Here is a 27,478-nt window from a genome sequence, read left to right on the forward strand (position 1 = left end):
CAACCAGGAAGGTTGGGGAAAGAAAATGTGCCCCACATTGCTCTCTGGGAGCTGGAGAAATGAATGTTGTTACAGGAATTCTCTTGCTGCCACTCTTGTTTCTTCTCCATTTCTGTTTCAATCAATAAGCTCATTCAGGATTGTATTACCCCACTGCAACAGTCATGTTCAGATTTTTCATGAGGTTTGGGATTATCAGGCTTGTTTGGTTTCTTTGCTGAGAAAATTAATAGGTGTTGATTTTCAGGGCAGATGGAAATAATGTGGGGTTTTTTTGCTTTGCTGTGCAACTGGAATTCCACAGCTCTGGAGCCCCAGGTTTTGTCTTTGTTCAGTTAAAGGCACTGCAAGGAAGCTTTGAGAGATGAGCTAAACCACCAGAGTTTTCCCTCCCCTTTCTCCCTCCCTGGATTCCTCAAGCAGAGCTCTTATCTCTACATGCTCGAAAGCCAAAGCAGAGCAAGAACAATTTGGGCTTGAGTGAAAGAAACTCGAGTGCCCAGTGGTCTGAATGGGAAGTTATTTAAAGCCATTTTCTCTCTTGTCTCCCTGAAGGTCAAGCAGTACAGCCGGGTGTGAGGAGGGACTTGGTGTTTGCTTGCTAGGAAAAGGGACTCTGGTTTCAGGAGGGGAGATCAGCATCTCCTCTCTTGTTCCTTTATTCCCCTCTGTTGTCAGCTCAGGCTGCAGACCCAGGGGTTTAGCAGAGCTTTAGCCCTCCCAGGGTGCAGAAGGCTCTGTGGGAGGGAGGGGATGGATGGCATGTGTGTACATGTGTGTACAGGAGAGCACATCACCCCCTGCACAGCTCTGGGCATTGCTAATTGGCTTTGCAGCAGGATATTCCCAGTTGTAAATGGAGCTCAGGTGGAAATAGGATGGCAGGAAATTTTCATAGGCTCTTCTGCAGGCACCATTGGGGACCAGCGTGTGCTCACTGCTGCTTCTGTCTCATGGTAAATTCAATCTGTGATTGAAACCAGGAAGAACAGGGTCACAGAATGAAACCATGCTGCTTTTTGCCCAGAGAGGGACAAATTGCATACAACACATACCATATGCCCTTGATATTGCCAGCCAGGAGCAGCAGATCCTTCCCTCCTGTGTCCTCTCCCGTCTCCAATCAGATGCTGCCTGGTTTTGGAGGGAGGATACGGTGGAACGGGGATGTGGAGCTCATGAAGGGGGGGTTATGGCTTTGTTTCTGAACCCTGGAGACTGATCTGGTGTTTGCTCTGCTGTGGATGTGCTGTCACTGCTGCAGTGCTGCCACCCAGGCTTCAGGGCTCAGTCAGAAACGGTTTTGGCCCCAGATCAGGCTGATCTGTGATACCTTTGTGCATTAAAGAAGTGTGCTCTAGGTAAAGTGAAGGTGTAATCAGGAATGCCTCTAGCTCCTGGATATCCCCTGGAACATGGGAATATTGCCTGATCAGGGCTGTCTGTGTGGGGGAACCCAAACTGGCCCTGGGACTTTCCCAGCAGTGCCTGTGCTGGGGTCATTACTGAACAGGATAAAATGAACGTGTGGGTTTCCATTCCTTTTGCCTCCAGTGCAGACCCCCTCCCCACTCCCTGGAGGACTCATCCCTCTCTTCCCTTGCAGCTGTTGGTCTGTCCAGCTGCCCTGAGCCCCCTGTTCCTGGGAATGGTCTGAAGATCGGCGAGCGCTATTTAGTGAACGACGTTGTCTCTTTCCAGTGTGAGCCCGGCTATGCGCTTCAGGTACTGAGCATTTCCCAGAAAAAAATGGATGAGAACAGACCCCTGGGATGCCAGGAGACCCTCCAAATGCTGTGTTTTGTTTTCTTCCCCTCCAGGGCCACTCTCACATCTCCTGCATGCCAGGCACCGTCCGCCGCTGGAATTACCCACCGCCACTTTGCATCGGTAGGGCCCTGGTGCTTCTGATATTTATAGGACTTCTCTAAAAAAAAAAGAGAGAAAAAAAAAAGGTAAAGGTCTGAGAGAAATGAAGGTTTGCTCTGGAAGAGAGAGTGCAGAAAAAATCTTTATTTGCTGCAGGGAAAATTTCGACAAAAAAGTCTCTGTTGGCAACGCAGAATGCCTGATTTGGGATGCCTGGAATATGGCCCTAGTGCAAAATGTATGGGATTCTCTCAACAAAAATTCATTCAGAAGGGAAAACATGAAAGTTCTTCATCCTGAAAGCAGGTTGAGTTTATGGATTGAGAGCTTTATTTCCATCTGAACCAAAGATCTTAAGACTGCTGTTTATTTTTGTGAAATGCATCACAATATTCCTAAAGCTGCATCACTATGGGAGCCTCTTTACATCCCAGGCTCTCTGAACGGCACCACCTGGGGCTTTGCTGTCCTCACACTGGTGTCTAGCAGGTCCTATGTGACCAGGTCACTTGTCAAGGCATCTGTTTGCCCATGACACCCTTTGAGGAGCAGGGCTGAGTGTTCCAGGCCTTTGGAGAAAAGGGCCAAGGAGCTGAATTCCACCATGGTAGCCCTAGGAGGAGAGGCACAGAGGTGAAGGGGACTTGCTGGAGCTTTTGGGTTATTTTCAGTGTTGTGCTTTTAGCAAATCTAGATGTTTAATATTCATATTGCGTTTTTTACAGCTTTGAGAGAGACATTTATGCATTTAATAGCTTCAGTTAACAGTTGTTTCAGGCTCCTGCTGTTCTATCTTACATCGTTTTGCTTTAAAGTAATTATAAGAACTAACGGCGCTTTTATCCGAGGATCTGCAGGCCAGGAATAAATGCAGAGACATTTCCAGTGGAACAGCTGACTGAAGGACTCAGAGCCATGGGAGCTGCTCTGAAAGGCACCAGAAGCCCTTCAGCTCAGTGTTAGTTGGGGGATCCCAGCATGGAGGAGGATCCTGGTGTTGTTCTTTTGATCAGCATCACTCACCCAGTTCAGGAGGGCTCTGCCTGCCTGGGCTGGCACAGTGTAAATGCCAGTGCAGTTTAATTCAGGTTTTCTGGTTTTTCACAGTCAGGACCAAGTGCAGTGGCACAAATGCCCATGCTCCTGTCTGTTCATATCCCTCAGCTCCCTTCACACTTGACTGGAACAGGTCAGCCAACTTCAGGGAGGCATAAACACCTCTCTGCAGCCAAGCACCCAGCAGCACCTGTGACCATCACGTCTTACAGGGGTGTCACAGCACCCTGTGTGATGGTCCTGGGGTGGTTCTCCTGTGCTGATGGGTTTAAACACAGTCCAGAGGCCCACTGGCTGCTGGTTACCCAGGAACCCAGGCTTTGGTGGTTCCCCTGCTCAGAGAACAGCTTGCTTCCCTGGCAAAGTGTGCTGATTTTCTTTTGGTCTACTTCATCCAGATGCTTGACTTCTAAATAATTTAGAAGTTGTTCTATTAAAGAGCCATTAAGAGGAAAAAGAAGGAGAAATCTTCTGGGAGAAGCCTTGTTAGTAGCAAGTGCAGACGTAGGGAGGTATCAGGCAAAGGGGATCTGTACCTTTGCTGTCAGAACGTGTTAGGAGCACACGTGGCTGTACTGGGCTGGGTGGTATTACTGCAACAAGGTAGAGGTCATCCAGGAAAGCATGAGAAGATGCTATCTGTGTTTATATTTCATGGGATGCTTTTTGTAAACAGATTTTGTGCTGTCAGCTGTGGATCCCTTCTTGGTAGGGAGTTTACTTCAGTCACTGTGCAAACACTGCTCTATATTTATCAGTAATTGCCTAGAGATTGACAAGTGTAGCAGTCAAGGTAGGTCAGTTAACCAGAACAAGTAGTAGTGGTAACTGCAGGCAAAATAGGATCAGTCTGTTTCTCACAGCAATTTTTTTTAGGTGGTTAAAAATTCACACAAGTGCTGTGAGCCCCATGTGCAGTGCTGCAGTGCCTGTGGACAGAGCTGAGCATTCGTGTCTGCTCTGGCAGCTCAGCCCTGTCTCTCCCACTGGGATTTGCAAAACTGGATCTCTGAAGCCCAGGGTTTCCTTTCCAGAGGGCCAGAGAAAGGCACAGGCATCACTAATGTGAGCATGCAGAGCCTGGCAAACTTCGTGTTAGTTCCATAGCAGGTTTTCCTTTTTCTTTTCTTAGATTTTAATTGCTTTATTTCCTGCACAGCTGGCTGGCCATGGCCATCATTCAGAAAGACCCGGGAGGGATCCTGACCATTTAACCTGTTGATTTTACAGCCCAGTGTGGAGGAACAGCAGAAGAGATGGAAGGAGTGCTCCTGAGCCCGGGCTTCCCAGGAAATTATCCAAGCAACCTGGACTGCACCTGGAGGATTCTGCTGCCAGTGGGGTTTGGTGAGAGAGTTGGTTTTGATTTGATGCTGTCCCAAAAGAGAAGATAAATCACCCTGTTGGGTCAGTGCATGCCCAGTGCTGGATGCACTGCTTGCCAAGAGGAGTTACAGAAACTGTATTTTGAACTCCCGACCACACTTTCCATTAAAGATGCGTTTATAGGGGGCTATGGAATGAGAAGAGTTTATTCAGGAGGTGGTCACAGGTCACCAGGGCACGTAGGAGGTTGCTGTGGGTTGGTGGTTGTGCCTCTGGATCAACTGTAACCCCCTCCTTCTCTGGGCTCAGGTACTTCCCCATCTCGACTGCTCACATTTTTAGCTGCAGTCAAACATCCCCAGTTGCATCCCCCTGGATAAATACAATAAGTGATCAGAGTCGGTGTCAGATGATATCCCACCTCACCCAGGCATCTGCAGCTGTGGGGCCAGGGGAGATGGGAGCAGCTCTGTGCTTGCCCCTCTGCTTTCCCAGGTGTTGGGCAGAGGCAGGGGTGTGAAGGGGAGCTCCAGCAGTGTGGAACTTGAGCTTGTGGAACATCCTGAGCTTGTCTGGAACCAGCAGGACCTGAGGGCACCCCCAGCTTCCAGCCCGGCAGACGTGCTGCGTGGGCACTGCTGATGTGTGCTGAGGCTCAGGTATCAGCTTTAGAGCCAGAGGGTTCATTCCTCCTCTCCAGGTGCTCACATCCAGTTCCTCAACTTCTCCACTGAGCCCAACCATGACTTTGTGGAGATCCGGAACGGGCCCTACGACACCAGCACCGTCATCGGGAGGTTCAGCGGCACCGAGATCCCAGGCTCCCTCCTCTCCACCTCCCACGAAACCACCGTGTACTTCCACAGTGACCACTCCCAGAATAAACCAGGATTCAAGTTGGAATACCAAGGTAAGGAGGCCACAGAAGGAGCAGCAGTGGGACAATCCTGTCCCCGGGTGGTGGAGGGAGGGGAGGTCTCATGGTTGTTACTGTTCTGTTGAGTTAATTCCATGAGGACTTAATCCAAATGAGTGTAAAAGGTGCTGAATGAAGGCCATACTTAATCCTAATAACTGGGATCTGTTCACCCTGAATTTATGCCTGCAGCAGTGTTCCTGGAGTGCTGTGTGACAGTGAAATGCCTTTGAATTAAGTCCAGGGAGATTCACTTAGATCTCGGCTCTCTTGACATGTGCAGAGAGAGGAGACCTCAGCAGCCCTGAGTTTGCTCAGGAATTTTGTGGCTGCTTTTCAGCCTCAGCTGAAGTTCAGATGCACCCTTAGGGGCAGCCGTGTGCCATGGGGGGGGTGGGAACTGGGGAAATGAGTAAATAACCAAACCATGCAGCAAGGGGCTGGAATGGATACCTGGAGAGAAAGAAGAGAAGTTACTGGTAGGAAAAGAAGCTCTCAGTGCGGGTTTTGGAGCAGATGGGGGGGATGGAGGTGCCTGGCACTACCCCCTTACCCAGCTTGAGTCCTCCCAGTTTGGGGGGTGATGTACCTTGGTCTCTGGACCCAGCAGAGCCAGGCACTGGAAGTTCTCCATCTCCTGGTGGATTTTGCTGCTCTGGGAAGGTGCTGGATTGGGGAAAGACAACATGAATTTTGAGCCCTGGCTTGGTGAGTGGCTTTACAAAAGCCTTTGGCCTCCCTGGGAATACGAAGGGGCAGATCCTGTGCTCCATCCCCAGTACCCTCAGGGTGGGCTTTGCCTGGGAGATGGATCTTGGGAGTGGAAGGATGGAGCATGTGTCTCCAGCCATGTGCTACAGCCAAGGCCTGACAAAAGGCTGACTCCCCAGAAATAGCAATAGAAGCTGCTACTCATGCTTAATTGAAAACATTAATTTTGTCTTAGCTGTCCTGTTCATGCACCATATAATTCATGCGCTGCTGCACAATTTAGGAAGGAATGTGCTCTGTGAGGCACTCTGGGTAATCTCATGGAAATTGCTATGCAAATTAGCTCTGCCGAGGCTGACCAATAATTTATAATGCCAGGTGGAACATGTTATCCAATTGACTTGCATTCCTCATCAGGGTTGTCCATGTTTTGTTGAAAAACAAGGCAGATTTCCCAATTAGAAGTGAAGTGCAGGGTGACTGCAGGCTCTGCAGCAGGGCACAGCCTGGGCCTCTCCGAGCCTGCCACAAAGCATCACCAGGATTTTGCCTCAGCCTCCACGCAGGTGTGGCCCTGGTTCCTGGGAATTTATCTCCATCAGTGAAGTCATTGGATGAGGCAGAAGCAGCCAAGCAGCACGGACTGCGCTCTTCCCGCGTTTGTGAGAAAACACAAAATATAAACCATTCCTCTTTTTTTTTTTTTCTGTTTCCAGCCTACGAGCTGCAGGAGTGTCCTGACCCTGAACCTTTTGCTAACGGTGTGGTAAGAGGAGCAGGTTACAACGTTGGCCAATCCATCTCCTTTGAGTGTCTGCCTGGCTACCAGCTGATCGGCCACCCTGTCCTCACCTGCCAGCACGGCACCAACAGGAACTGGGACCACCCCTTGCCCAGGTGTGAAGGTATGGCTGAGAGCACCCCAAGGGGGGTCCTGGGGAGAGAAGAGGCTTTGACTCCCTGTTCTGGCCTCCTTTGGAACCCTTGATTTATTGTTAGGCTGAAAGTCTCTCTGGAAACAGAAGGATGGCTGGAGGCAGGCTGGGAATGTGCCCTTTGAATAAAGCCTCAACCCCGAGGGGCTGGAGGATGCTCTCAGTGAGCTGGTGTTCAACATATTTCAGCTTAGTCAAAGCAAATGTTTTGAAGAGTTCAGATCCAGGGTGCATCTTTTTGAGGTGGTGTGTTTGGATCTGATGCTGTGAGTGAGGGCTGGATCTGTCAGTCTGGCTGCTGGTGCCAGCTGTGCTTTCAGCATGAAGCAGCCCAGGGTTGCTGTAGTAATTGTTCTTGCTGCTTTATTCCTCACCAGTGCTCAGCTTCAATTGATTTAGCACTGGTAAATAAAAGCAGTCCCTGGTTAAAGACCAAATACAGCTTTAGGGGCTCTTAGTGTGTGAGGGTTGAGTCTCTGTCTAATCTCCTTAGTGTGGCAATGGTGGCATCTCCAAAATGATCCAGATGGGAGCTTTTCAGTGACCTTGATCACGGTCTCCTTTCTGCACAGTGTGTGTGCTAGCAGGACCCTGCAGGCTGAAGGAGTGGATCTGTGTTCTGCACATCAGAACTCTAACATCCAAGTTCTCTTTTCAAACCCCAGCAGGGCTGTTTCAGCCTTTGGGCCAATGGACCGAGTTTTGTGTGGTTTACTCTAGAAGGTTTTCCAATGAACCCTCAAGAAGTTCAAGCCTGCTTATTGAAGATTTCCCACCGCATTTCCCAGTGGCTCTGCCCTTTCCCAACCTCCTTACAGCAAGAACTGTGTGCCCTGGGGAAAGAGAGGGAGAGGTGATATTTTTCCTTCTCTAAGCCCTAAGCACTTGAGCCCCTGAGAACACAAAGCATAAAGACCTGAATCCTCAGCTGATCTTTCCCTGACCCTGGCAGTGCAGCAGAGATGTGGGATGGGTGAGAAACTGTCCCGTGCTCAGCTGGTGCTGCTGGGGGTAGCAGGATGCTGCCCTGATCTACCTCAGGTATCAACTTTCCAGCTCCAGCCATCTAATTCTTCCTTCCTTGTGTTTTTAAGTAGCTTTCTTGCTCTGCAGCACTTCTGATAGCAAAGAGAGGTGAGGGGTTAGGTACATTTTGGACCGTTTGCTGCTCTTCTCTGTGTGCAGTTGTGGGGGCTGTTGGTGTCAGCCAGTGCAGAGCTTTCCTCTCCTGCCTGTTTTCCTCCACACTTTTGCAAAGCAGCTGCCTTGGGCTAAGCACCTCACCCTTCCCATGCAGGTCACAGCTTGAAAGCCCTTTTAATTAAAAGAGAAGCTGTAATCCTAAAATAAATGCACAGAAGCTGAGGTTTCCAGCACCACTCCAGGGAGTTTTTCCAGTGACCAGCAGGCTGCCTGCTGCTTCACAGGGCAGAAAAGATCTTGGCCCCCAAGGTTTCTTGGGTGTTTGTTTCAGAAAATGAGCATATGGAGTTATATACACAGGCTTTTCTCAGCTTGACAGAGCATGTGAGAAAGCTGAGCAGTGCCAGGCTGGGAATGCATACAGGGAATACAGGCTCTAAGCTCACATCTGGCACATCAGGTCAGGGCCAGGGTGGCAGAAGTTTGTGGAGCTGCTCCTGTACACAAAGAGTGAGTGTTCAGTCCTGAACCTGAGTTACTCAGCCCTCTTGGGAAGGAAAATGTGTTCACCTAAGCCCAGGGTTGGGCTAATCCTAGAGCTCAGGCACTCTCTGCACCTCCCCTGGCCCTGCAGATGTTGGAAGCTGCCAGAATCACTCTGCAGACCTCTCCTCTTGGCTTCAGCCAAGCTTCAAGGTCCAGAACCTGATGCTTGGAAGTGGGATTCAGTCCCAAGGATCTGCTGTGTCCCCCTGCATGGCCTGGGGCAGGATCCCATCCTCCTCTCCCTCCTTTTCTCTGCCTGTTTCCAATTACCCCTCTTTAGCTTGCAAGTTCATTTGGACCTGGAAGATACCTGCTGCAGTGGAACTGTCTCCTTGATTAATGAATTGGCTGCTGCAGCCATACAAATCATCCTGCCCCCCTGCTCAGATGTGCTCTGTGGAAAGCCAGCTGCTCAGTGCTTCTGGTCCAGGCTCTGCTGGATGAACAAGTGGAGAGATTTGCCCACTGGTGTCATCTCCTCGGGAGCTCCATTTTCCATGCATGGGTGCAGACAGCTGGTGGAGCCCAAAGACTCTTACTAGGGCATAAGACAGAATTTATTTGCACACCTGCCTTTCACATCTGTAAAAAAAACACCCTGACGTTCCTCTTTCAGCTCTGAAGCACTTAAATTTATTGTAATGGAATGAAGTTGAAAATGTTAGATGTCATCGTGACAGATAGGAGTTATTTGAGGCAAGCTAGGCTGAGATTTTGGGGCAGGATCATCCAGTATTGTTATCCCAAATGAAAGGCAAGAAAAAATGGGAAACGGATGATCTTGAGGAGTTAATGTTTTTGAGGGCTGTTTCTTCATTAGCTTTGTGTTTCTGTTTGATTATCTGCAGTGCCTTGTGGGGGAAACATCACCACCCAGAATGGGACAGTTTACTCTCCTGGCTTCCCCAACCAGTACCCCAACTCCCAGGACTGCACTTGGCTTCTCACAGTGCCAGTGGGATATGGAATCCACCTCAACTTCAGTCTGCTGCAGACAGAGCCCTACAACGATTTCATCACTGTCTGGTGGGTACAGCAAAGGTCTGAGGACTGATTCCAGTTCCTGCCAAGGCTCCTTTCCAGAAAGATGCAGAACCCCCCTCACTGCAGTGCATGTGTAGTGCTGTGGCTGAGGAAACACTGCCATGAGGATTTGGAATTGGTTTTGAACTCCAGAAGGGAGGCTGTGCAGGAACCCGTGGCTTTCGTGGTGCTTTTGCCTTGGCATAGCAGGTCTGGACATACACCTGGGCTGTAAGACCTTACAGGGTTTTTTTCTCACCATGAATTTCTGTGATCACCATAAATTAAAAGGTGAAGCACATCAGCCCTGATGGTGTCTGGGGTTATCAGTCCCTGTCCCTCTGGTTTGCCATGGTGACCATGGGAAGGGGCTGAGCTGCTGGGGGTGCAGACCCCATGGCTGAGGGTGTTTGGGGGCTGAGCCCCCCATGTCCTGCTGGAGGCTTTCATCAGCCTGGCCCTTCATCTCCAAAATGCTGGATGGAATAAGGAAACAGCTCTTAGGAAGCTGTAGGGGCTTTACAGAGGACACTTTACGAATGGTAAATGAGGTCTTTATCTCAACCTGAATTTCATGGAAATGCCTCTTGCTCAGGCTTGCCTAACAGGAATTGCCTTTTGCTTCAGATTCCTCTGATAGACATTTTTATGGGGCTCGTTATTTTTTTTCCTTTTGCACTTTATCACTGTTACCTCTCTGTGGATAGAGGCTGAATAAGGAAAAAGCCATTGGTAAAGCATTTACGTGTTCCAAGCTCCTCCTGTGATTTTCCTTCTGCCATGTGAGGTGTGCAGCCCCACATCTCCTGGGTGGCAGGGGCAGTGCCAAGGATGGGGTGAGCACCAGGGCTGCTTCTGACCCCCCAGCTGCCTTTTAGACAGCAGCAACTGGGACCTGACCTCTGCTGTAAAATGGCCCCAGCTCTGCTGTGGTTAATGAAGCAGCACTGATGCCTTCACCCCAGGAGCTTTACAGGCTGGGATTTTCCTTTCCTGCTTGGAAAAGGGGAGAGAAATGGCAAATGATCAACTTGGGTCAGCCAGGGGAGCACACAGAGCTGTGCTGGTGAAAGAGCTTGCAGCCAAATTCTTGAGCTTGTGGTGCTCAGTCACTCTCTGACTTCCAAAATATCTGTGTACAAACAGGGAGAGAAGCTCCTTTGGAAAACTGGCCCTTGTTTTTCAAGTCCTGAGGTTAAAAATGAAGTTCATGTTTGTAATTGTCTGCTGGGTGAGCACAGCACTGCCAGAAGAGATGGTTCTGGTTATAATGGGGTGGGGAGAGTGGCTGGGGGGTTCAGGTCAGCTGCCCAGGGAGCTGCTGAGACTGTGATGTAGAAAAGGGAGGATGTGGAAGGAAGAACATGGAGGAGTTCCTGTGTGTGCAGTGAAGGAGGTGGTTTGGGATTCATGCCCTGTAATAATGCTCTTCTCTTGTATTTCTGACATATGATTTTAGGGATGGTCCACAGCAAACAGCCCCACAGCTCGGCGTGTTCACTGGCAACTCTGCAAAGAAATCAGCCCAAAGCTCTTCCAATCAGGTCCTGATGAAATTCCACAGTGATGCAGCCAACGGAGGGATTTTTGCCATTTATTTCTATGGTCTGTATTGCTTGCTGAGCAGCACAGGCTCAGGAGGGATGTGGGAGGGACATGGATGGGTTGTGGCTTGTTGTGAGGAGATGTGAAAGAATACATTTGTACCCAAAGTTTTCCACAAAGGGCCCAGATTTACAGCCTGGAGATTGAAGATCTCTTACACAGTGGAGTGCTGGCAAGTGGTCACACAGGCTGTGCTAATGTGGAAACCCATCTATAACACTGAGATAATTCAAGCACAGGTCAAGTGTCTGCAAATTCCCAGCCGTGCCAGCCCCCTCTCCCCAGCTCCTCTCAAGGTGATGCCTGTAGAGCTCCCATGACAGATCCCATTATGGATAGCTCTGCTGTGTTTACCTGGAACTCTCCTTCCCTGCTGTGTTAGCTGGATGTGCTTTTGTCTCTCTAAAACCAACTGGGTCATCTTGGTGCCCTGTTTCAAAAGGAAGCCCTGTTCCAGCTGAGAGGTGACTTCATTTCTCTAGGAAGGAAGAGGATTCCTGTAAATCCCTGAATCCCCGGGGGGTTCCTCAGTGTGAGTGCAGCTCATGCTAAGGGGATGTTGAGAATTACACTGAAATGCCAGCATTTGCTTTCCACCACTAAATAAGAGCCCAACTTTAAATTGGATTAGCTAACAAGTTCCTATGACAGTACTGGGATTTTGGAAAGAGCAAATGGAGACCTCCTCTTGCTTCGGTAATTTGCTGGCAACAAAATCTTACATGAATTACACGCTGAATCTGTGCAGAATGCCTCAGCTTATGTTCCCTTCCGAAAGGCAAGTGATGTACGGAGAGGCTGAGTTCAAAGAATGTTTGCTGGGCTTCAGAGGGAATTGGTTTACTGCTGCAAAACACCGAGATTTATGTTACTTGGTGCGCCTGTAACAGTTATACAAAAAAATTATGGTTTAGGCAGTTTGGCTCCAAAATGAGCAGCACGTAAACACTGCTGCAGCACAGCAACTGCTTCCTTTTGTACCATGAATTAGCTCCTATCAGGGCTGTGCTTGGAGCCCATCAGCATATGTTGCCATTCTCTAATCTTGGGGGTGCTTTATGCTGAGGTTTCTGCAGCTCCTGCTTTACCTGGGGCAGGCACAAGAGCTCAGGGGTTGGTGCTGGTGGGGCTGATTATTGCTCACCCATTCCTCAGCTGGGCCCCTATTGCCTGCCTGGCCCTTTATTAATAAAGTGTCATTTGCTGGCTTATTGCTGCCTTTATACAAGGGGCTTCATTACAAAACCTAACCCTGAAGACTGAAGGGATGGAGGCAGTTGCTTCCTGGGGAAGATCCTTCCCTTTTTTCCTTTCTGCAGTGCCTCAAACCCCACAGCCAGGGAAACTTTCCCCACAGGCTCAATGTGAAATCTCCAGCATCTCCCTTTGGGGTGGCACTACAGGAAATGCATTTTCCTCAGGATCTGTAGCAATGTGTATTTGCCATTTCTGCATCTGCACACTGGCAGATTTAGGACATGGGAGACATCCTTCTGCAGTTTTAAATTGTCTTTTTCCCATGCAGTGATGATCAGGGCTGTGTCAGGGAACTGCTGCCCTTTTAAATGCCTGCAAAGAAATGTTTCTTTATGGGGTGGAGGAAGGGAAACAAAAGAATGATTCCCAGGGCTTAAAGATTCAGTAGCATCCCTTGAAAAATGATGATGTTGCAGCTGTTATTAAAGGGTTCAGGTGCCAGCGTGAACTGATGTGTGAGGGTGATGGGTTTTATGGCACAGTAACTCAGGGGGATCCCAGTGTGGTTTCAAGGACAGGACTCTGTTTTGTCCTAGTGAGAACAAATGGATGTGCTGTTGAAAGGAGCTTTACCAGTGCTGTATTGCCCATATGCTGAAACCATCTTAATCACTCCTCTGGATTGAAATATGGACCATTAAGGAGAGGAGATGAATGCTGGGTTTTCTTCCCACTTCAAGAGATGCTGTCAAGCGTTTTTTTAAATAGCATTTGATTTCATTTTTTGTTACAGTTTCCTTCTTACCCCACTGCCAAACATCTGTTTAAAAGATTGCAAATAAGTGTGTTCTCTCTTGGGATGCCTCTGTGCTCTGCAGCAGAAGGCTTCTCCCTGCTGCCTCCCACCCTCTCCGGGTCCTTTGCTCATCCAGCCTCTGTGCTGCCTCTTCCCTGAACCTCCCAATGGCATTTTTTTCCAGACACACCTTTTGGGCATATATTATCCTACCTGAGGTGAGGGAGAAGGGAAAGAGTGGCAAGATGGGGCATCTGCTTCTGTAGATGCATCCCTGAGGTGGCTGCCAGGACCTCTCCAGCCTCCCAATGGTGTGAAGAGCTCGACATCACTGAGTTAGTAAGAATTAATATTCAGTGGCAGCTTGAGCTCCAGTATCTTAAATTAAAAGGCTGATATACATTTCAGAGGAAGTTATGCTTGTCCAGGGTCAGGTGCAGGGGGAGCAAAGATGCAGAGAAGTGCTGAGCAAATAGCAGAAAATGTCTTTCATTAATATTCATTTAGTTCCCAGTACCATATTTTCAATTTAACTGTGCTCACAGCTCTTGTGTGTTTATTTTCCTAAGCAGCACACTGCTCAACCTTTATGCACCCATGTGCTCCTAAGCAGTGCATTTGTTTTGCTCAGTGTTAGCTGATCTTTAATTTTTGCTGGAAATTTTGCTATTAGCAACATACTTGGTCAAGTATGTGAGCCATGAGGAATTGTTTCTGCTCCTCAACTGGATTTCTTCTTCCCCTGTAGCCACGTGGTAGCCCTGGAAAAAGTCCTAATTGGGCAAAAAGTACAAAGTCTGCCCTGTTTTGCCTTTGTGAGGCACTGACACCAACCTTGCAGAGGTTACTTTGTGAGCCACGAGCTACAGAGAGGGTTTGCAGCTGAAAACCTGAGCACTCCTGCAATTATTTGCAGAAGAAATTAATGAAGAATTCTAAGTTAAAAATAAACCAGTGAGTTCTGTGATCTCTCTTCAAGGACAGATAGTGAGGATGTAAATCTCTGAATAATTGTCATCTGCTTGGAGCTGGAGCAGTGTGAGACTCTCCCTTTTCTGTGATTGACCCAATTCCAAGGAGGTCACTGAGATCATCTGCATCAGTGTCCCCAAGGGAGCCTGGGACATGGCCTCACATGGCTGGTTGCCATTCAGGGTGGCAACAACCTGTTTGCTATGAGGTGTAAGAAACTGGAGAGAGCTCCTGTGGGCCACAAGTAACTGGAGTCACTTCTGTAGGGTTTGGAGGGGGCTGGGTGGGCTTTTGCTGACTCCTCCTGCCCAAGGAGAGGGGCATTTTTGCTCTGGTGGCTGCTGTGCCACCAGACTCAGCCCTGGTGCCTTTCTCCACCTTAACATCTGCTTCTCTTCCTTCTCTCTCTTCCAGCCTACCAGCTCTTCAGGTGTCAGCCTCCCACCATTGTTCCCAACGCAGAAATCATCACTGCCAGTGAGGAATTCAGCATAGGTAACCCCTGCTTCTGGACACCCCCCAACACGTGTTGTCAGCCCACCCGTGGGGCTCCAGGGGACCCCTTCATGCGTGTGACTGTGTGTGGGGTGGGAGCTGTGCCTGACCCTGCTCAGCCCCTGACATCCACAGGGAGCTGGGTTGACCCGGTTGTCCCCAGGCTTTTCCTCCCTGGGAGCACAGAAGTAGTTTTTTTTTTGGCTTTTGTGAGAGCCTGGAGTGTGTTCTGAGGCATTCAGAAATCTTTGCCACAATAAAGATTTTTCGGGTGCTGCCAACAGAGCATTGTGTGAAAGCTCAGAGATGGTTATTCTTTTCTGAGAACATTTTCACCCAATATTGACCGCGCTTTTTGATTTTTTTTTCTGCTCTCCAGTGTTAAATACACATTTTAAGTGTGACGAGCAAAGTAGCCTTTTTTTTTTTTTTTTTTTTAGCAGTTTTCCTTACTGTCTACCCTCTTTGAGGGGAGTTTCCACCTGAAATAGTTTGCACAAATCCTGATAGTCTCAGCAGTTTATCTTACCTGAGACCCCAGCCTTTCTGTGCCTTTTATCTCTGCATGGTCATGCCAGAGCTTGATGGTCGAGAGGTCTCAGCACCCTCTGGTACCCTCTTCCCAGGCCACACTTCACCCTTGGTCCTTCTCTTGGGTGAAGATGCCTTCTGTTTCTGTCTGTAGGTGACATTGTGAGGTACAGATGCTTTCCTGGCTTTACCCTGATTGGAAATGAAATCCTGACCTGCAAGCTCGGCACTCAGCTCCAGTTTGAAGGACCCCCACCCACGTGTGAAGGTAAAGCTGGGGGTGCCCAGGGTTGGCATCCAGAGCTTCCCTACCCACAGACTGCTGCAAAACCTCCCAGGGGCAGGGAGCCAGAGGATGCTGCCTTACACGTGCTGCATCTTTGGGGTTAATTCCCAGATCTCCAGGGGTAATGCAAAACCACCCAGTGAGAATCTCTGTGCAGGGCAAGGTTGTTTTCCTGACCAACCTCACAGCCAGTCACAGGACTGAGCACTTTGGCTGGGCTGGAGCAACAACCACCAAACAGCTGGGAGAGGTTTGCTGGGGAACTTATAGCAGCAGCCCACTGATAAAATTATAGGAAAAGTTCCTCCCCCCTTGGGGTTTGGGTCTCCACAGCACCAGGGGCAGTTGCTTCACATTGGGTACCCCTGAATTTTCTACCCCTGTTTCAGGAAGGCACTTCCAAGGTGAGGGGAGGGGTGACACGCTGTGTGTCTGCCTGTGCTCACCCACCCGTGGTGACAGTCCCCCAAATGTCCTTTCCCTGGGAGGGGGGAGGATCTCAGTGCTGAGATGGAGATGATAGATGAACAGCCAGAGGAGGAACAGGCTGCAGCGAGGTGAGCTCCTCCGGAGAGACAATCCCAGGAGAAGCAGCTTCTCTATTAGTGCCAGGGAATGTCTGACATGGGAGAAAAATGAAAGCCCCCAGCACACTGCCTTGTACACCTTGCTGCTGCTCAGGAGGGATCCCAAAGATGTTTCCCTGCTACCCTGTTACCTATTTATTCTCTGGATTCCTGCTGGTACTTTTGTTCACTGCAACCGCGATTATTTCATCTCCCTTCGTTCCCTCTTATCTGAACATTTTTACCATATAATGGGATATTTTTCTATAGCTTTATTCTCGCCAAAATAGCATGAACTGAAGGGGAGAAAGGGAGGTCATTCAATTATTTACTGATGGTTGTTAGCCTGGGGGTAAAGGGACTGTTTAAATTACATCTGGCCACCAATTTATAGAGGTCAAAAAAATCACTGATGGGATTAAGGATTTGGAAAGAATGCACTGTTCTTTCTGGATAGTTCTGGCTGTTTTCTGTTAATACAAGTACTGCACTTGCACTGGGTTTTAGTGACAGTTATGGATAAATACAGAGCCCTTTCTTTCTAAGCTTTTTGCTCACTTTGGTCTGTTTTCCTCCTCCTTTTGAGATGTCCTTGCTGGCCTTTTCATTAAACACTTTTAGCTGGATAAATATTTCCAGAAGCTGAATGGGGTGTAGTGATTAGAAAAGAATTGGAGTCCTTACATCCTTAGTTAACAGCTCGGTGGGTGACCTGGGCTAAGCCTGTAGTTCCACACCTTGTTCTCACCCAGGTAATGAAGTTTCCAGGGATTCCTGGGGAGTGTTTGTAACCTGAGCATAGTCTCTTGGTCTCAGCACCATTCCTTTGGAAAGAGATACAAATTTATGCAAAGAGGGTTGAAACTGTTTGTTTGTATTGTTGCTTTTTGCCCTTTCATTTCAATCTGGCACTTTCCTGGCTCTGTGCTTCACCCTCAGCAGGGTCTGGGGGGTCTCTGGGAGCCCCAGGGTCACAGTGGATGGGTGCAAGTGGGAGCTCTTGTGCTACCTCACCAAGACCTTCTTGGCCATAGTATCTTGTGTGTCCTTCCTTTCTTTACAAAACAGCCAAACAACAAAAAAACAAAGCAGCATTTCCTGTTGTCTCTCCTTCATGTTCCTTGCAGTGCACTGCCCAATGAACGAGGTTCTGACCGACTCCACTGGTGTCATCCTCAGCCAGAGCTTCGTGGGGAGTTACCCTCATTTTCAGACCTGTTCTTGGGTGGTGAAGGTAGAGCCTGGGTATAACGTCTCCCTCACCATCGAGTACTTCCTGAGCGAGAGGCAGTATGATGAGTTTGAAATCTTTGATGGTAAGAGATTCATTCACCACTTTGACTTGCCCTGTGCCCCAGGGGAAAGGGAAAAAGTGGCAGAGCTCTGTTAGTGCTTAATCTCTGCTCCCAGAGCAGTCTGGGGAGGGCTTTCCACCACTGCACCCATATAACCACCTGGACTTAAAGCTCCTCCTGAGCCTTATTGATTCTCTGGGTAAGAAAACATCAATGTTTTGATTTTTTGATGGATTTGAAGTATTTTTCTAAGGTGCAGGAGTCCACAAGCTACTGGGAGAAATTGTAGCAGAGGCTGCTGGGCAGGGACTTTTCATCCCTGAAGCTCATGCAGACCAGATTTTTTGGGCCCGTGAGCTCTCAGGGACTGAGTCAGTGTTCACAGTGATGCAGCTTTGTGACCAAAGGCAGAGCCCAGGTGCTCTGTTGCTGCTCCTCTGGTTGCCCATGGGGATTTGAGCTGAAGGCATATGCCTGGAGCAAAATCCTGATCTTTCTGTGATCAACTGGGCTTTTTATTTCCCTGGGAACCAGGTGTCTGCACTGGGGCTCATGTTGACAAGAAAGCCCTGAATCTGAGCTGCCATTCCTGGTGGAATCATGGTGGAAGCTCCTGTGCTGCAGTTCCATGGGGTCCTGTTCCTTACGAGTGACTTGTTTGGGGGGGTGACTTTCCTCTGATCCTCCTTCCTTCCAGGTCCTTCTGGCCAGAGTCCCCTGCTCCTATCCCTGAGTGGGAATTACTCTGCCCCTCTGACTGTCACCAGCAGTGGGAACAAGGTTTATCTCCGCTGGTCCTCTGACCATGCCTACAACAGAAAAGGCTTCAAAATCCGCTACTCGGGTAAGTGCTCAGCAGGGACCCGGAGCCTCTGCCAGGAACGTGGCCACCTCCTCAGCCAAGGATCTCCATGAAATGGCTGCAGAGGGGCACAGGCCATCTGTGTGGGCAGGAGCTGCCAAGGGCTGGGAAGGGCACGAAACTGGGCTGGTTGTGCACTGGGGAGACTGGGGAAGGCAGATTTATTTCCAGCAGAAGCCTTGAAGCTTTGGCTGGTTTCTCAACCACTCTGCAGAATCAGAACCAGAATGTATAACCATAGAAAAACGTGGCTCTGGATGAGTGAAACCCATCCCTTGCAGTTGACAGTGCAGGCTGCTTCTGTGGTACTGAATTATTGTGTCCTTGCACTGAAGCAGGTTCGAGGTGTTTGAAGGTGAGCATCACAAAATGTGAGAACTTGTTAGGAACCACTTGGTGCATGAAGCACAAGTTCCCTGTGCCTGCTCAGGTCACAGCTTTGGCAGGGAGGTGTGGACACACACTGTGCTCCTGCTCTGCTGTTTTGGCACTGCTCTCCCAGGGCAGTCTTGGTTGCTCATTCAGCACAAACCCATGGCTGGGTACTGAGAATTCTTTAAAATAAATGACTGTGTTTTTTGGAACTCAGTGCCTCTTAATTAATGGAAGTTATAAAACCGGGTTGAGAAGTTGCCAGTGTGTCATAAATAAATAACGACTTTACTCAGTAAATGAATTAAGTAATATTTAATTACCAGAAATTAGTCTTTATTTCCAAAGCTGAGCAAAGCTTGGAGAGTAGCCCTGCACTCTTTCCCCCCCTTTGGCTTCGGGTTGATCCATCCCAACTTCTCCACGTCTCCTACAGCCTTAGGTTGTGGGAAGCATAATTCCTGCCAGCGGGAAGGGGATTTGTCTGGATGCTGCCCACCCAGTGACTGACTCCTTTCCCTCTGCCCTTCTCTCCAGCTCCTTACTGCAGCCCCCCCCAGCCCCCAGCCCACGGGCTGATCCTGGGCCAGCCGGGCCAGCACCCGGGCAGCACCGTGCGCTTCGGCTGCGACAGCGGCTACCGGCTCATCGGGCACAGCACTGCCACCTGCTCCCAGCACCCTCAGGGATACTTCCACTGGAACGAAGCCATTCCTCTGTGCCAAGGTGAGAGCAGGATCCAGCAGTCCTAGGAAGGACCGAGGAAAAGGCAGTAGAAGGAAAAAATTCTCTGTAATTCCCCCAGGTTGTTGTTCAGAAGAGGCTTTGAGCTGCTGGTGGGGTGTGGGGCTTGGCCCTGGTATCTCCACATCCTCGGGAATAGATGACCAAGGAGGGAAGGGAGTAACTGTTCAGGAGAAGAGGGTCATTGTCTGGCTCAGGATAAGGGTGGAGAAGCATTTTTGTGTAAATGGTGCTGCTGTAGAAGTGTGTCAGTTCTCAGTGAAGATGCAGAAACTTTTGCAGAGAAGAACCTGGAAAGGCTGGAGGAGCACTGGTCCTACTGGGTTTTGGTGACTGGAACCTCCTTTGGGTGGAATCTGGAAGTGCCCTCTTAGATCTGTTTGTGCCAATGGGGAGCCAGAGTTTGCTTGGGATTCAGCTGGTGCCCAGTTTCTCTTGGCTCCACGTAAGCTTCAGGCAGGTAGTTGTTCTTTCCACATTTCCTCCTCATTTACTGTAATCTTCATCACAACACCATGGGTAGCACGGGGCTCCTGCCAGGCCTTGGGGTGAAGGGCAGGACAGGGCAGTGTTCCCCAGGGGACCTTTGCTTCCATCCTGATTTGCTTCCTGGCTGTGTTCACTTTCTGACTCTGCCTTCTTCATCCCTGATCCTTCATGTTGGGAGAGTGCCCATCTTTATTCCGTTGAAGCCTTTCGGTGCCTTTGAACATTCATCCCTGTTCCAAAGGGACTGAGCACAGGGGATTAATATTGCATTGACTTCACTGGAAAGGAGCCAGAGAACAGGCAAAGCCTCACTGCATTGTTGTCCAGTCTGAGCTGTAAGGAAAATCAGGATTATTTACTGTGGGAGCTATCAAACATCCTTGGGGAAACAAAAAATCACTTTTGTGCTCCTGAATCGCTTTGTTTGGAAATTGCACTCGAACTGGGGGGGGTGGTTTGTGCTGGGGGTGCTTGTGTCCATCTGGAGCCTTCCCAGGCTGTAGGCATTAAAGGTGGCAAAGCAAGGCCCTAGCACCCAGTTCCATGTGGAGGGGGGATCTGGGAATGTGGGCACAAGCCCAGGGGATGATTTAATCTCTAGGATAACAGGGACTGGGGCAGACACCGGGTGCTGGAAGGAGCAGGTAAAGAGTGCAGCACAATGTGCAGGCACCAGGGCTGTCACATCATCTCTGCCTCCCAAACCCTTAGGCCAGCACAAGGCATTTCTCTGAGTCTTTTTTAAGGAAAAGCACATAATCCAGAATAGGTAAAAACGATGCCAAGTCCTCACTGGTGTGCTGGGATGCCACCTGAGCCTCCTGCTCAGCTCTGTTGAGTGAGGAGGAGCTTGCTGGTTACATCAGATCCTGAGGTTAAAGTAGCCCCTTTGGGAAAGTCACCTCCTCTCTCCATTTCCCCATACTGACATCAGGAATCCTAACACATCCCGTGGTTATCAAGTGCTTTGGGATGGGTGGAAGCAGAAGATGAGTGAGCTGGAGCAGGAGGAGAATTCATGGCAGAGCAGCTCCCTCCCCTGGCCTGCAGCAGCCAAGTGCCAGGCCTGGCACTGTTCTTGCCCAGCTCAGCTACAGGAAATCCAGCACAGTTTTTTTCCCTTTTTTTTTTTATTAATTTTTTTTATTTTAGATTTTCTCTCAAAGCCAACTGGCAACCTTTTGCTTTGGGCTACACTCAATTTCTCATCCTTTCTGGTGGCTGGGAGCACATGGCAGAGGTTTGGGAACTCGAGCTCTAGCACTGCATAAATTGCTCACACAATCAGCTGGGTCAGGAGGAGGGGAACTGGGGTGCCAGAGAACACATGGTCCAGTTAACAAATGACAGTTCCCATAGCTCCCTTCTGCCAGCACATAATCCTCTTCCCATTCCTGATCCCCTCTGAATAATCTTCACAATGTGCTCTGTCCTTGCTGACATTTGTGGAAGCAGCAGAGAATATTCTGCAGGGAACAGCCTCGCCTTGGCACAATGGGGGAGAGCACGGGATGATCTAATGCTCCTTTTCTGTCTCTGCTGCCTATTTTTAAGCTGCTTTGTTTTTGGAATCCCAGCTGCAGATTTGCTTTCATAGCCTCCATCCCTTTTCCTAGCACATCTTCCTGCAGACAGTTTTCCTGCCTCTAAACCACCCTAAGTCCTCCTTTTTTCCCTGGAGCACAGTCTCCATGCATCTCCCCAAGCTTTGCTTAGTATTTTTGCCACACAAAATTTTTTGCCCGCCATTTGAGCCTCAGAAATGCTCTCTCATCCTCACTGTCCCTCTTTGCTCCTGCCAGGCTCTGTGCCTCAGTTTCCTGGTGGCACGTAGAGGTGAAGGGTTTTGGTGATGAGTTTTGGTGAAGCATCAAGCTGCAGGAGAGGACTGGACAGAGGAAGGAGAAGGCTCTGGCATGGGAAGGGATCAGCTTTCTCACCAGCCTCTTTGGTTGGCTGCAACATCAGAAAGGAAGAGAAGTGCCAGGTGGAAGGGAAAGGGTAGCACTCTCCAGATCCTCTCTTCTTTTGCCTCTGAATGAAATTGGTATTCAGCGTGGCTGCTTGTCTAGACACCCAGCCTTGTAGAGAGATTCACCAAGCTCCTTAGCTCGATGAAGTGACATACGTGTGATTATCATTTCAGCCAGGGCTGTGCCTGATGGTGCTAATACAAACCTGAATTACTCACACCTATTAGCAGCACCAGCATCTGCTCCTGCAGCTGCAGGGGGGTTAAAGCACCTTGGACCTTGGGTGGTCGAAGCCCCAGTGGCTGTGCTGATGCTGTACACATGAACTTTGGTCTCTTCAGTGCTTGATGGTGCCCGTGTCACCAGAAGGTGACTTCCCTGAGGTTGTTGGTTTTCCAGCCCTTGTTTGTGTGCAGAGGGAAGAACAGGAAGGTGAATGTGTGTCAGGGTCAGCACCTGGCTCCGGGCAGCTTGGGCTGCTCCAGGAGTGAATGGATTTCCTTTAGAACACTTTTTAAATGCAGACAGTTGTTTGGGTTAGGTGTTGACCTGCAAATCAGTGCTTGCCAGCAGGTCTGCTCGGAGGCTGGTGGCAGCAGCAGCAGCTTCTCAGGTTCCAGGCTGCTCATCCCATGCTCATCCCATGCCCATCCAGAGGCTCAGCACCTCCAGCCCAGGTGAGATGGGCTTCCCCAAAGGGAAGTTTTGCAAAACTCTTGCAGCACAAAGGAACGCGGTCCTGGTCTGTATTTGGCTGTGGCTTGTATTTTGGTGGCCTCCCTGTCCCCTTTCTGCCCTTATGGCCACAAAGCTGAGGACCTCAGCAGGAGTGGTGCAGAGCATCTTGTTCAGAGTGCTGCCATCTCGAGCAGCTGTTTGGCATTGTGCCTGTTTGTCAATTTTTTTCCCTGAATTCTCCCCCTTACCTTCTCAGCCATAATGCTAAATTTAGCCTTCCTGCTGCCACCACATAATTATACAATTTACTGCCTTATGTAATCCAGAAGTGCTGTGGGAAAGGGGTTTCAGGTTGTTGCTGCTGAGGGATGTAAATACAGGAAGTTATTGCTATCTAATCCTTTATCTCGGTGTGAAAACTTCTGACTGCTGTGCTGATGCATTTTGTGTTACAGATATTACAGAAAGTAGGAGCCAGAGTCTCTGCCTACTGGCAGAGTATATACCCTGAGTGTATAGTGAGTATATACTGAGTATATATTTCAGAATACCCTAAAACTGGTATTCAGGGTTGGCTTTGCTGTTACCACATTGATAGACAGGAGCTGAAAACCTGATCCTCTGTGAAAGTGGGCATTGGCTGCTGCTTGTAAATAGGAGAGGCTGGGATCTGGGCTTTGAGCTCCCTTAACCACAAATCCACTGTAAAATTGGAAACTGGCTGAATTCTTAGCTGTGTTTTTTCCCCTTCTCCTTCTCAGCTCTCTCCTGTGGAGTTCCCAGAGCCCCGAAGAACGGTGTTGTCTTTGGCAAGGAGTACACAGTGGGTACCAAAGCCATGTACCAGTGCAACCAGGGCTTCCAGCTGCATACTGGGGAGGAGTCCAGTGCTGAGTGCCTGCAGGGAGGGCAGTGGAGCAATGGCAACCAACCCCCCCAGTGTGTGGGTGAGTGCTCCCCGACCCCCCCAGAGTGTGGGTGAGTGCCCCAAGGCTGCCCTCCCACAGGGAACTTTGGGTGTCCCTTCAGCAACATCTTCCAGCTCTAGCCTGGACAACTTTGCCCCAGGATTTAGGACATATTGGATGGGACTGAGGGCATCCTGGGCTAGGGGAGGCATCCCTGCCCATGCAGGGGGTGGGAGCTCGATGATCTTTAAGGTCCCTTAAAGGGACCAACCCAACCCATTTCATGCTCCTATGATTTAGGATCCTGGCTTTCTAATCCTGCGTAACTTGGGACCGATGGTGTCTTGGTTTCCCAGCTGCAGAACAGAGGTGCTGACACTGGCCCCTTCTTAAAACACCAGCACAGTAGCTGAAACACCCTTCAGTTAAACACCTACTAACATCTTACTGTCTCGTTTCTTTTCCCCACCTCACCACTCCTGGTTTTTAGCTGTCACCTGTCCCGACATCAGCAGCATCGCGGTTGAGCACGGCCGGTGGCGACTGACCTACGAGATCCAGTACCACTACAATGCCCAGCTCATGCTCATCTGTGACCCTGGCTACTACTACACGGGCCAGCGAGTCATCAGGTGCCAGGCTGATGGGAAGTGGAGCATTGGAGAACCGATGCCCACCTGCAAAAGTAAGAGCAGTGAAAGGCAGGAGCCGTGCCGGGGCAGGACAGCATCACGGGAGGGTCTGGCAGGGGCTGGGGTGTCTGGGTTTGGTGGCTGTGCCTCTGGGAGCCTGGCTGCAGGGCTGGACTGGTAGAGGAGAGGTGGGATGCAGGGGGAAGGTTGCCTGTTGGCCTGATTCTTTGTTTAATCTAAGCAGTTCTGCAAGAACTTCAGCATGTTTGCTCATCTGCCATTGTCAGGTCCCAGCAGCTCAGCTGTCACTGCTGGCAGGTGCTCTGAAGTTTGCTTTTAAGGAAGAAAATAAAAAATTCTGATTTAAAACCTAACCTCTCCCAGTTTTACGCAAACACCAAGTTTACAAGGGCAGCAGTGTCACCTGTAAATCAAAAACACTCTTGGCAAGCAAGGCAGTCGCTGAGTCGTGCCGACATGCCTGCTGGGCTCCAGGTCCTTTCCCAGAGATGGAGGGGATTTTCTCTGTAAGTGCAGAGAGAGAGAGACAGTACAATTCCTCATTCAGAACAGCAGCTTTCCCTTCCCTCCTGCCTTCCCTTGTTTCTAGAGATGCAAGTGCTGACTTTGGTGACAGATGTAGTTTTACCCCTGCTAGCTCTTCAGCCAGATCCAGGAGCGTGAGCCTGACCTCGTTTTATTCCTCCAGTGTTATTGCCACCTAAATTCAGATGACAGGATCTTGGCAATGCACTAAGGTCAGAAGCACCCAGCGTGAGTCTCTTGATTTCTTGCTGAGTGCAAAAGCTCTGGAGGGTTTGCAGATCTTTAAGGCAGATAAAATACAGAGCTGAGGTTTGGAGCTGTGTTTGCAAAGGCTCCAGGCTGGGCTCTGGCTGCACCTTGCAAACCCAGCATTGGGCCAGGCCCTCTCTGGCCCTGAGCTTCAGATGGCAGCTCTGTCCTGGAGGTCATGGTGTGAGAAGGTGTTACTTTCTAATTGGGAATCTTGTGCCATTTTGTGGCTTTTTTGGAAGCATCTGGCTGTATCTAGCAATGGGTTAATACAGAAATATTCCTGGGTTAAGGACTTTGGTAGCTTCTTCGTAGCTGGTCTCATCTTTACTACTTCCCTCCTACCCTGAAGCATAGCTCGTAATTGTCACCTCTGGTGACACGACTCTGAATTGTTGTTATTATCCATGTAACTATTTAATAATCTTCCTGCTTGTTTTGAACTCCAACAATAACTCGTGCTGGGAGGCAGCACTCAGTGCATTTCTTTAAAACCCTCCTCTCCCTGCCTCCCCTTGTGTGCTGTACCTTGGAATCTCTTCCAGTTATCTCCTGTGGAGACCTGCCCACCCCCCCCAATGGGAACAAGATTGGCACCCTGACCAGCTTTGGGGCCACTGCCATCTTCTCCTGCAACACGGGCTACACCCTGGTGGGCTCCCGGGTGCGGGAGTGCATGGCCAACGGGCTCTGGAGTGGGGCTGAAGTGAGGTGTCTGGGTAGGTGGGGGACACCCAGGGGTGGGTCTGGGTACAGGGCACCTGATCTGGGGGGTGGAAAGAGTCCTGGTTGTGTTTCTGGAGGGAAAAGGAATTGGAGATTTCAAGAAAACCCAAGCGAGATCTCTGCTGCTGAGGCTAGTGGGGTTTTAAATAGAGTTTGTAGGGTTTTGAGTTCAGTCTGGAGAAGAGGAGGCTCAGGGGAGAGCTCATCACTCTCTACAACTCCCTGAAAGGAGGGTTGAGCCAGGGGGGGTCGGGCTCTATCAGTCAGACAAGAGGCCATGGGCTTCAGCTCTGCCAGGGGAGGTTTAGGTTGGATATTAGGAAGAAATTCTTTCCAGAGAGGGTGCTCAGGCATTGGAATGGGCTGCCCAAGGAGGGGGTGGATTCTCCATCCCTGGTTGTTTTTAAGAAGAGACTGAATGTGGCACTGAGTGCCATGGGCTGGGAACCACGGGGGGAGTGGATCAAGAGTTGGAGTTGATGATCCCAGAGCCCCTTTCCAACCTGACTGATCCTGTGATTCCTTACTTCCTGGCAGACCAGGGGTGTTCTGGAGGCAGAGAGGAGTACGCAGCTTTTACTGCTGCTTAGGTTTTCTTTATGATCCCGGAGTCAGGGTGGTGCCTGCAGTCCCCAGCTCATGCTGACTCCCCTCTGTCATCCCCCCCCCTGTAGCGGGACACTGCGGTGTCCCCAGCCCCATTGTCAACGGGCAGATCAACGGGGAGAACTACAACTACCGTGGGAGTGTTGTCTACCAGTGCCACCCCGGGTTCCGCCTGATCGGGATGTCGGTGCGGATCTGCCAGCAGGACCATCGCTGGTCGGGGAAAACCCCTGTCTGTGTGCGTAAGTATGGGGCAGATTGCTTGGGGCCTGGGGATGGGACAAGGGACAAAGGGGGGTGGGAGCTGAGCCAGGCTCTGTCCCCCTCTGCTCCACCTTCACAAATCACCTCCTGCATCCCGCTCGTTTGTCTCCCCAGTAAATGCGCTCGCTCGGGAAGTCTCCAGAGCTAAGGTTTTGTTAAGTTTAAGCATCTTCTTATCTAGGGACAGGGATATCCATGGGTTGTGATTCTCCAGCTGCTTCTTTCCAGTCTCTGCTGTCTGGTTGAGAGCTTTATGTGCTGAGGCACAGTGATAATCACGAGATAGCAATGAATATGCAGATGACAACCTACAAGTAAAAAAAACCCAACCCAACAGGCTCAAGTTGTCAAGGTTAGCAGGGACTCTGAAACTGAGAAGTTGTCTAGGCTTCTGTGTGAGCTTTTTAGGAAAAGAGTTATTGGAAAGGCTGTCTCTGGGTCTGCAGGTAGGTTTGAATTACTCTCATGTCTGAGGATGCTCTGCTGAGAAACTTTTAATTCACTTTTACCTGCCGAGTATATTTATACCAGCCTTGGCCCAAGAAATCATGTTGATAGAGGTCCTCCTGCTGTCTGGCAGGTTTATGGAAATGCAGGACTTTCTAAACATCCATTTTTGTGGATCATCTTGTTTCTTTCAGGAGGGACCAAATCCATTAGAGCAAAGCAGATGAGCATTGCTCATCTGTACCTGACTCCACTGCCTTTGTTCAGCTCTGCTTTGTGCCAGCTCCTAACTCTGGCACCTGAAAGCCCACCAAGCTTTTGTGCAGAGATCTTTAGAGGTGCCTCATGTGCAGAAATTGGCCTTGAAGTTATTGCACTACATTAGACCTTATGGATAACAGAAATTTGATGTCATTAAAGTAGAGCACTGTTTGGCTCTGAAATTAGATGCCTTGAGGCTTTATTGCTTCTGAAGAATCTCAGGGCGCTGTGTGTTAGCACATTGTAATTTCCTATTGTTCTCCTGTTTTCTTTTTAAACCTGCAGCAGTTGCTTCCTCTCTGTGTCTTTTTGATCCATGCCAGCTGTGGGGAGCCTTTTTTTTCTGGGACGGAATCCATCACCTGTTTCAAAACATGTATAATTGTATTCAGAAGTACCTCAGAGAATCTGACATCTGTTTCCTGCAGCACTGAAAGGCTATCTGGCTTCATA

The 27,478-nt window shown here is 49.6% G+C and overlaps 1 protein-coding gene across 2 annotated transcripts in view; it reads left to right on the plus strand.

Annotated features, from left to right (window-relative positions):
* The window catches only part of CSMD2 (CUB and Sushi multiple domains 2), a 233,022-nt gene that overhangs the window by 180,371 nt on the left and 25,173 nt on the right, over window positions 1-27,478 (plus strand). For both annotated transcript variants that reach the window (XR_011730472.1, XM_071767651.1), the window contains exons 39-54: window positions 1,607-1,725; window positions 1,821-1,890; window positions 4,156-4,272; window positions 4,952-5,161; window positions 6,595-6,783; window positions 9,351-9,528; window positions 10,985-11,130; window positions 14,510-14,590; window positions 15,276-15,389; window positions 17,101-17,289; window positions 17,966-18,112; window positions 19,040-19,228; window positions 23,148-23,333; window positions 23,785-23,979; window positions 25,267-25,440; window positions 26,122-26,295. Coding sequence is in view for 1 of the 2 variants with exons in the window: in XM_071767651.1 (XP_071623752.1) it covers window positions 1,607-1,725; window positions 1,821-1,890; window positions 4,156-4,272; window positions 4,952-5,161; window positions 6,595-6,783; window positions 9,351-9,528; window positions 10,985-11,130; window positions 14,510-14,590; window positions 15,276-15,389; window positions 17,101-17,289; window positions 17,966-18,112; window positions 19,040-19,228; window positions 23,148-23,333; window positions 23,785-23,979; window positions 25,267-25,440; window positions 26,122-26,295 (2,478 nt within the window). In the remaining variant the exon portion in view is untranslated. The remainder of the gene's footprint in view (window positions 1-1,606; window positions 1,726-1,820; window positions 1,891-4,155; window positions 4,273-4,951; window positions 5,162-6,594; window positions 6,784-9,350; window positions 9,529-10,984; window positions 11,131-14,509; window positions 14,591-15,275; window positions 15,390-17,100; window positions 17,290-17,965; window positions 18,113-19,039; window positions 19,229-23,147; window positions 23,334-23,784; window positions 23,980-25,266; window positions 25,441-26,121; window positions 26,296-27,478) is intronic.

Source organism: Heliangelus exortis, chromosome 24, assembly GCF_036169615.1.
Source record: "Heliangelus exortis chromosome 24, bHelExo1.hap1, whole genome shotgun sequence".
In the NCBI taxonomy this organism is placed as follows: Eukaryota; Metazoa; Chordata; class Aves; order Apodiformes; family Trochilidae; genus Heliangelus; species Heliangelus exortis.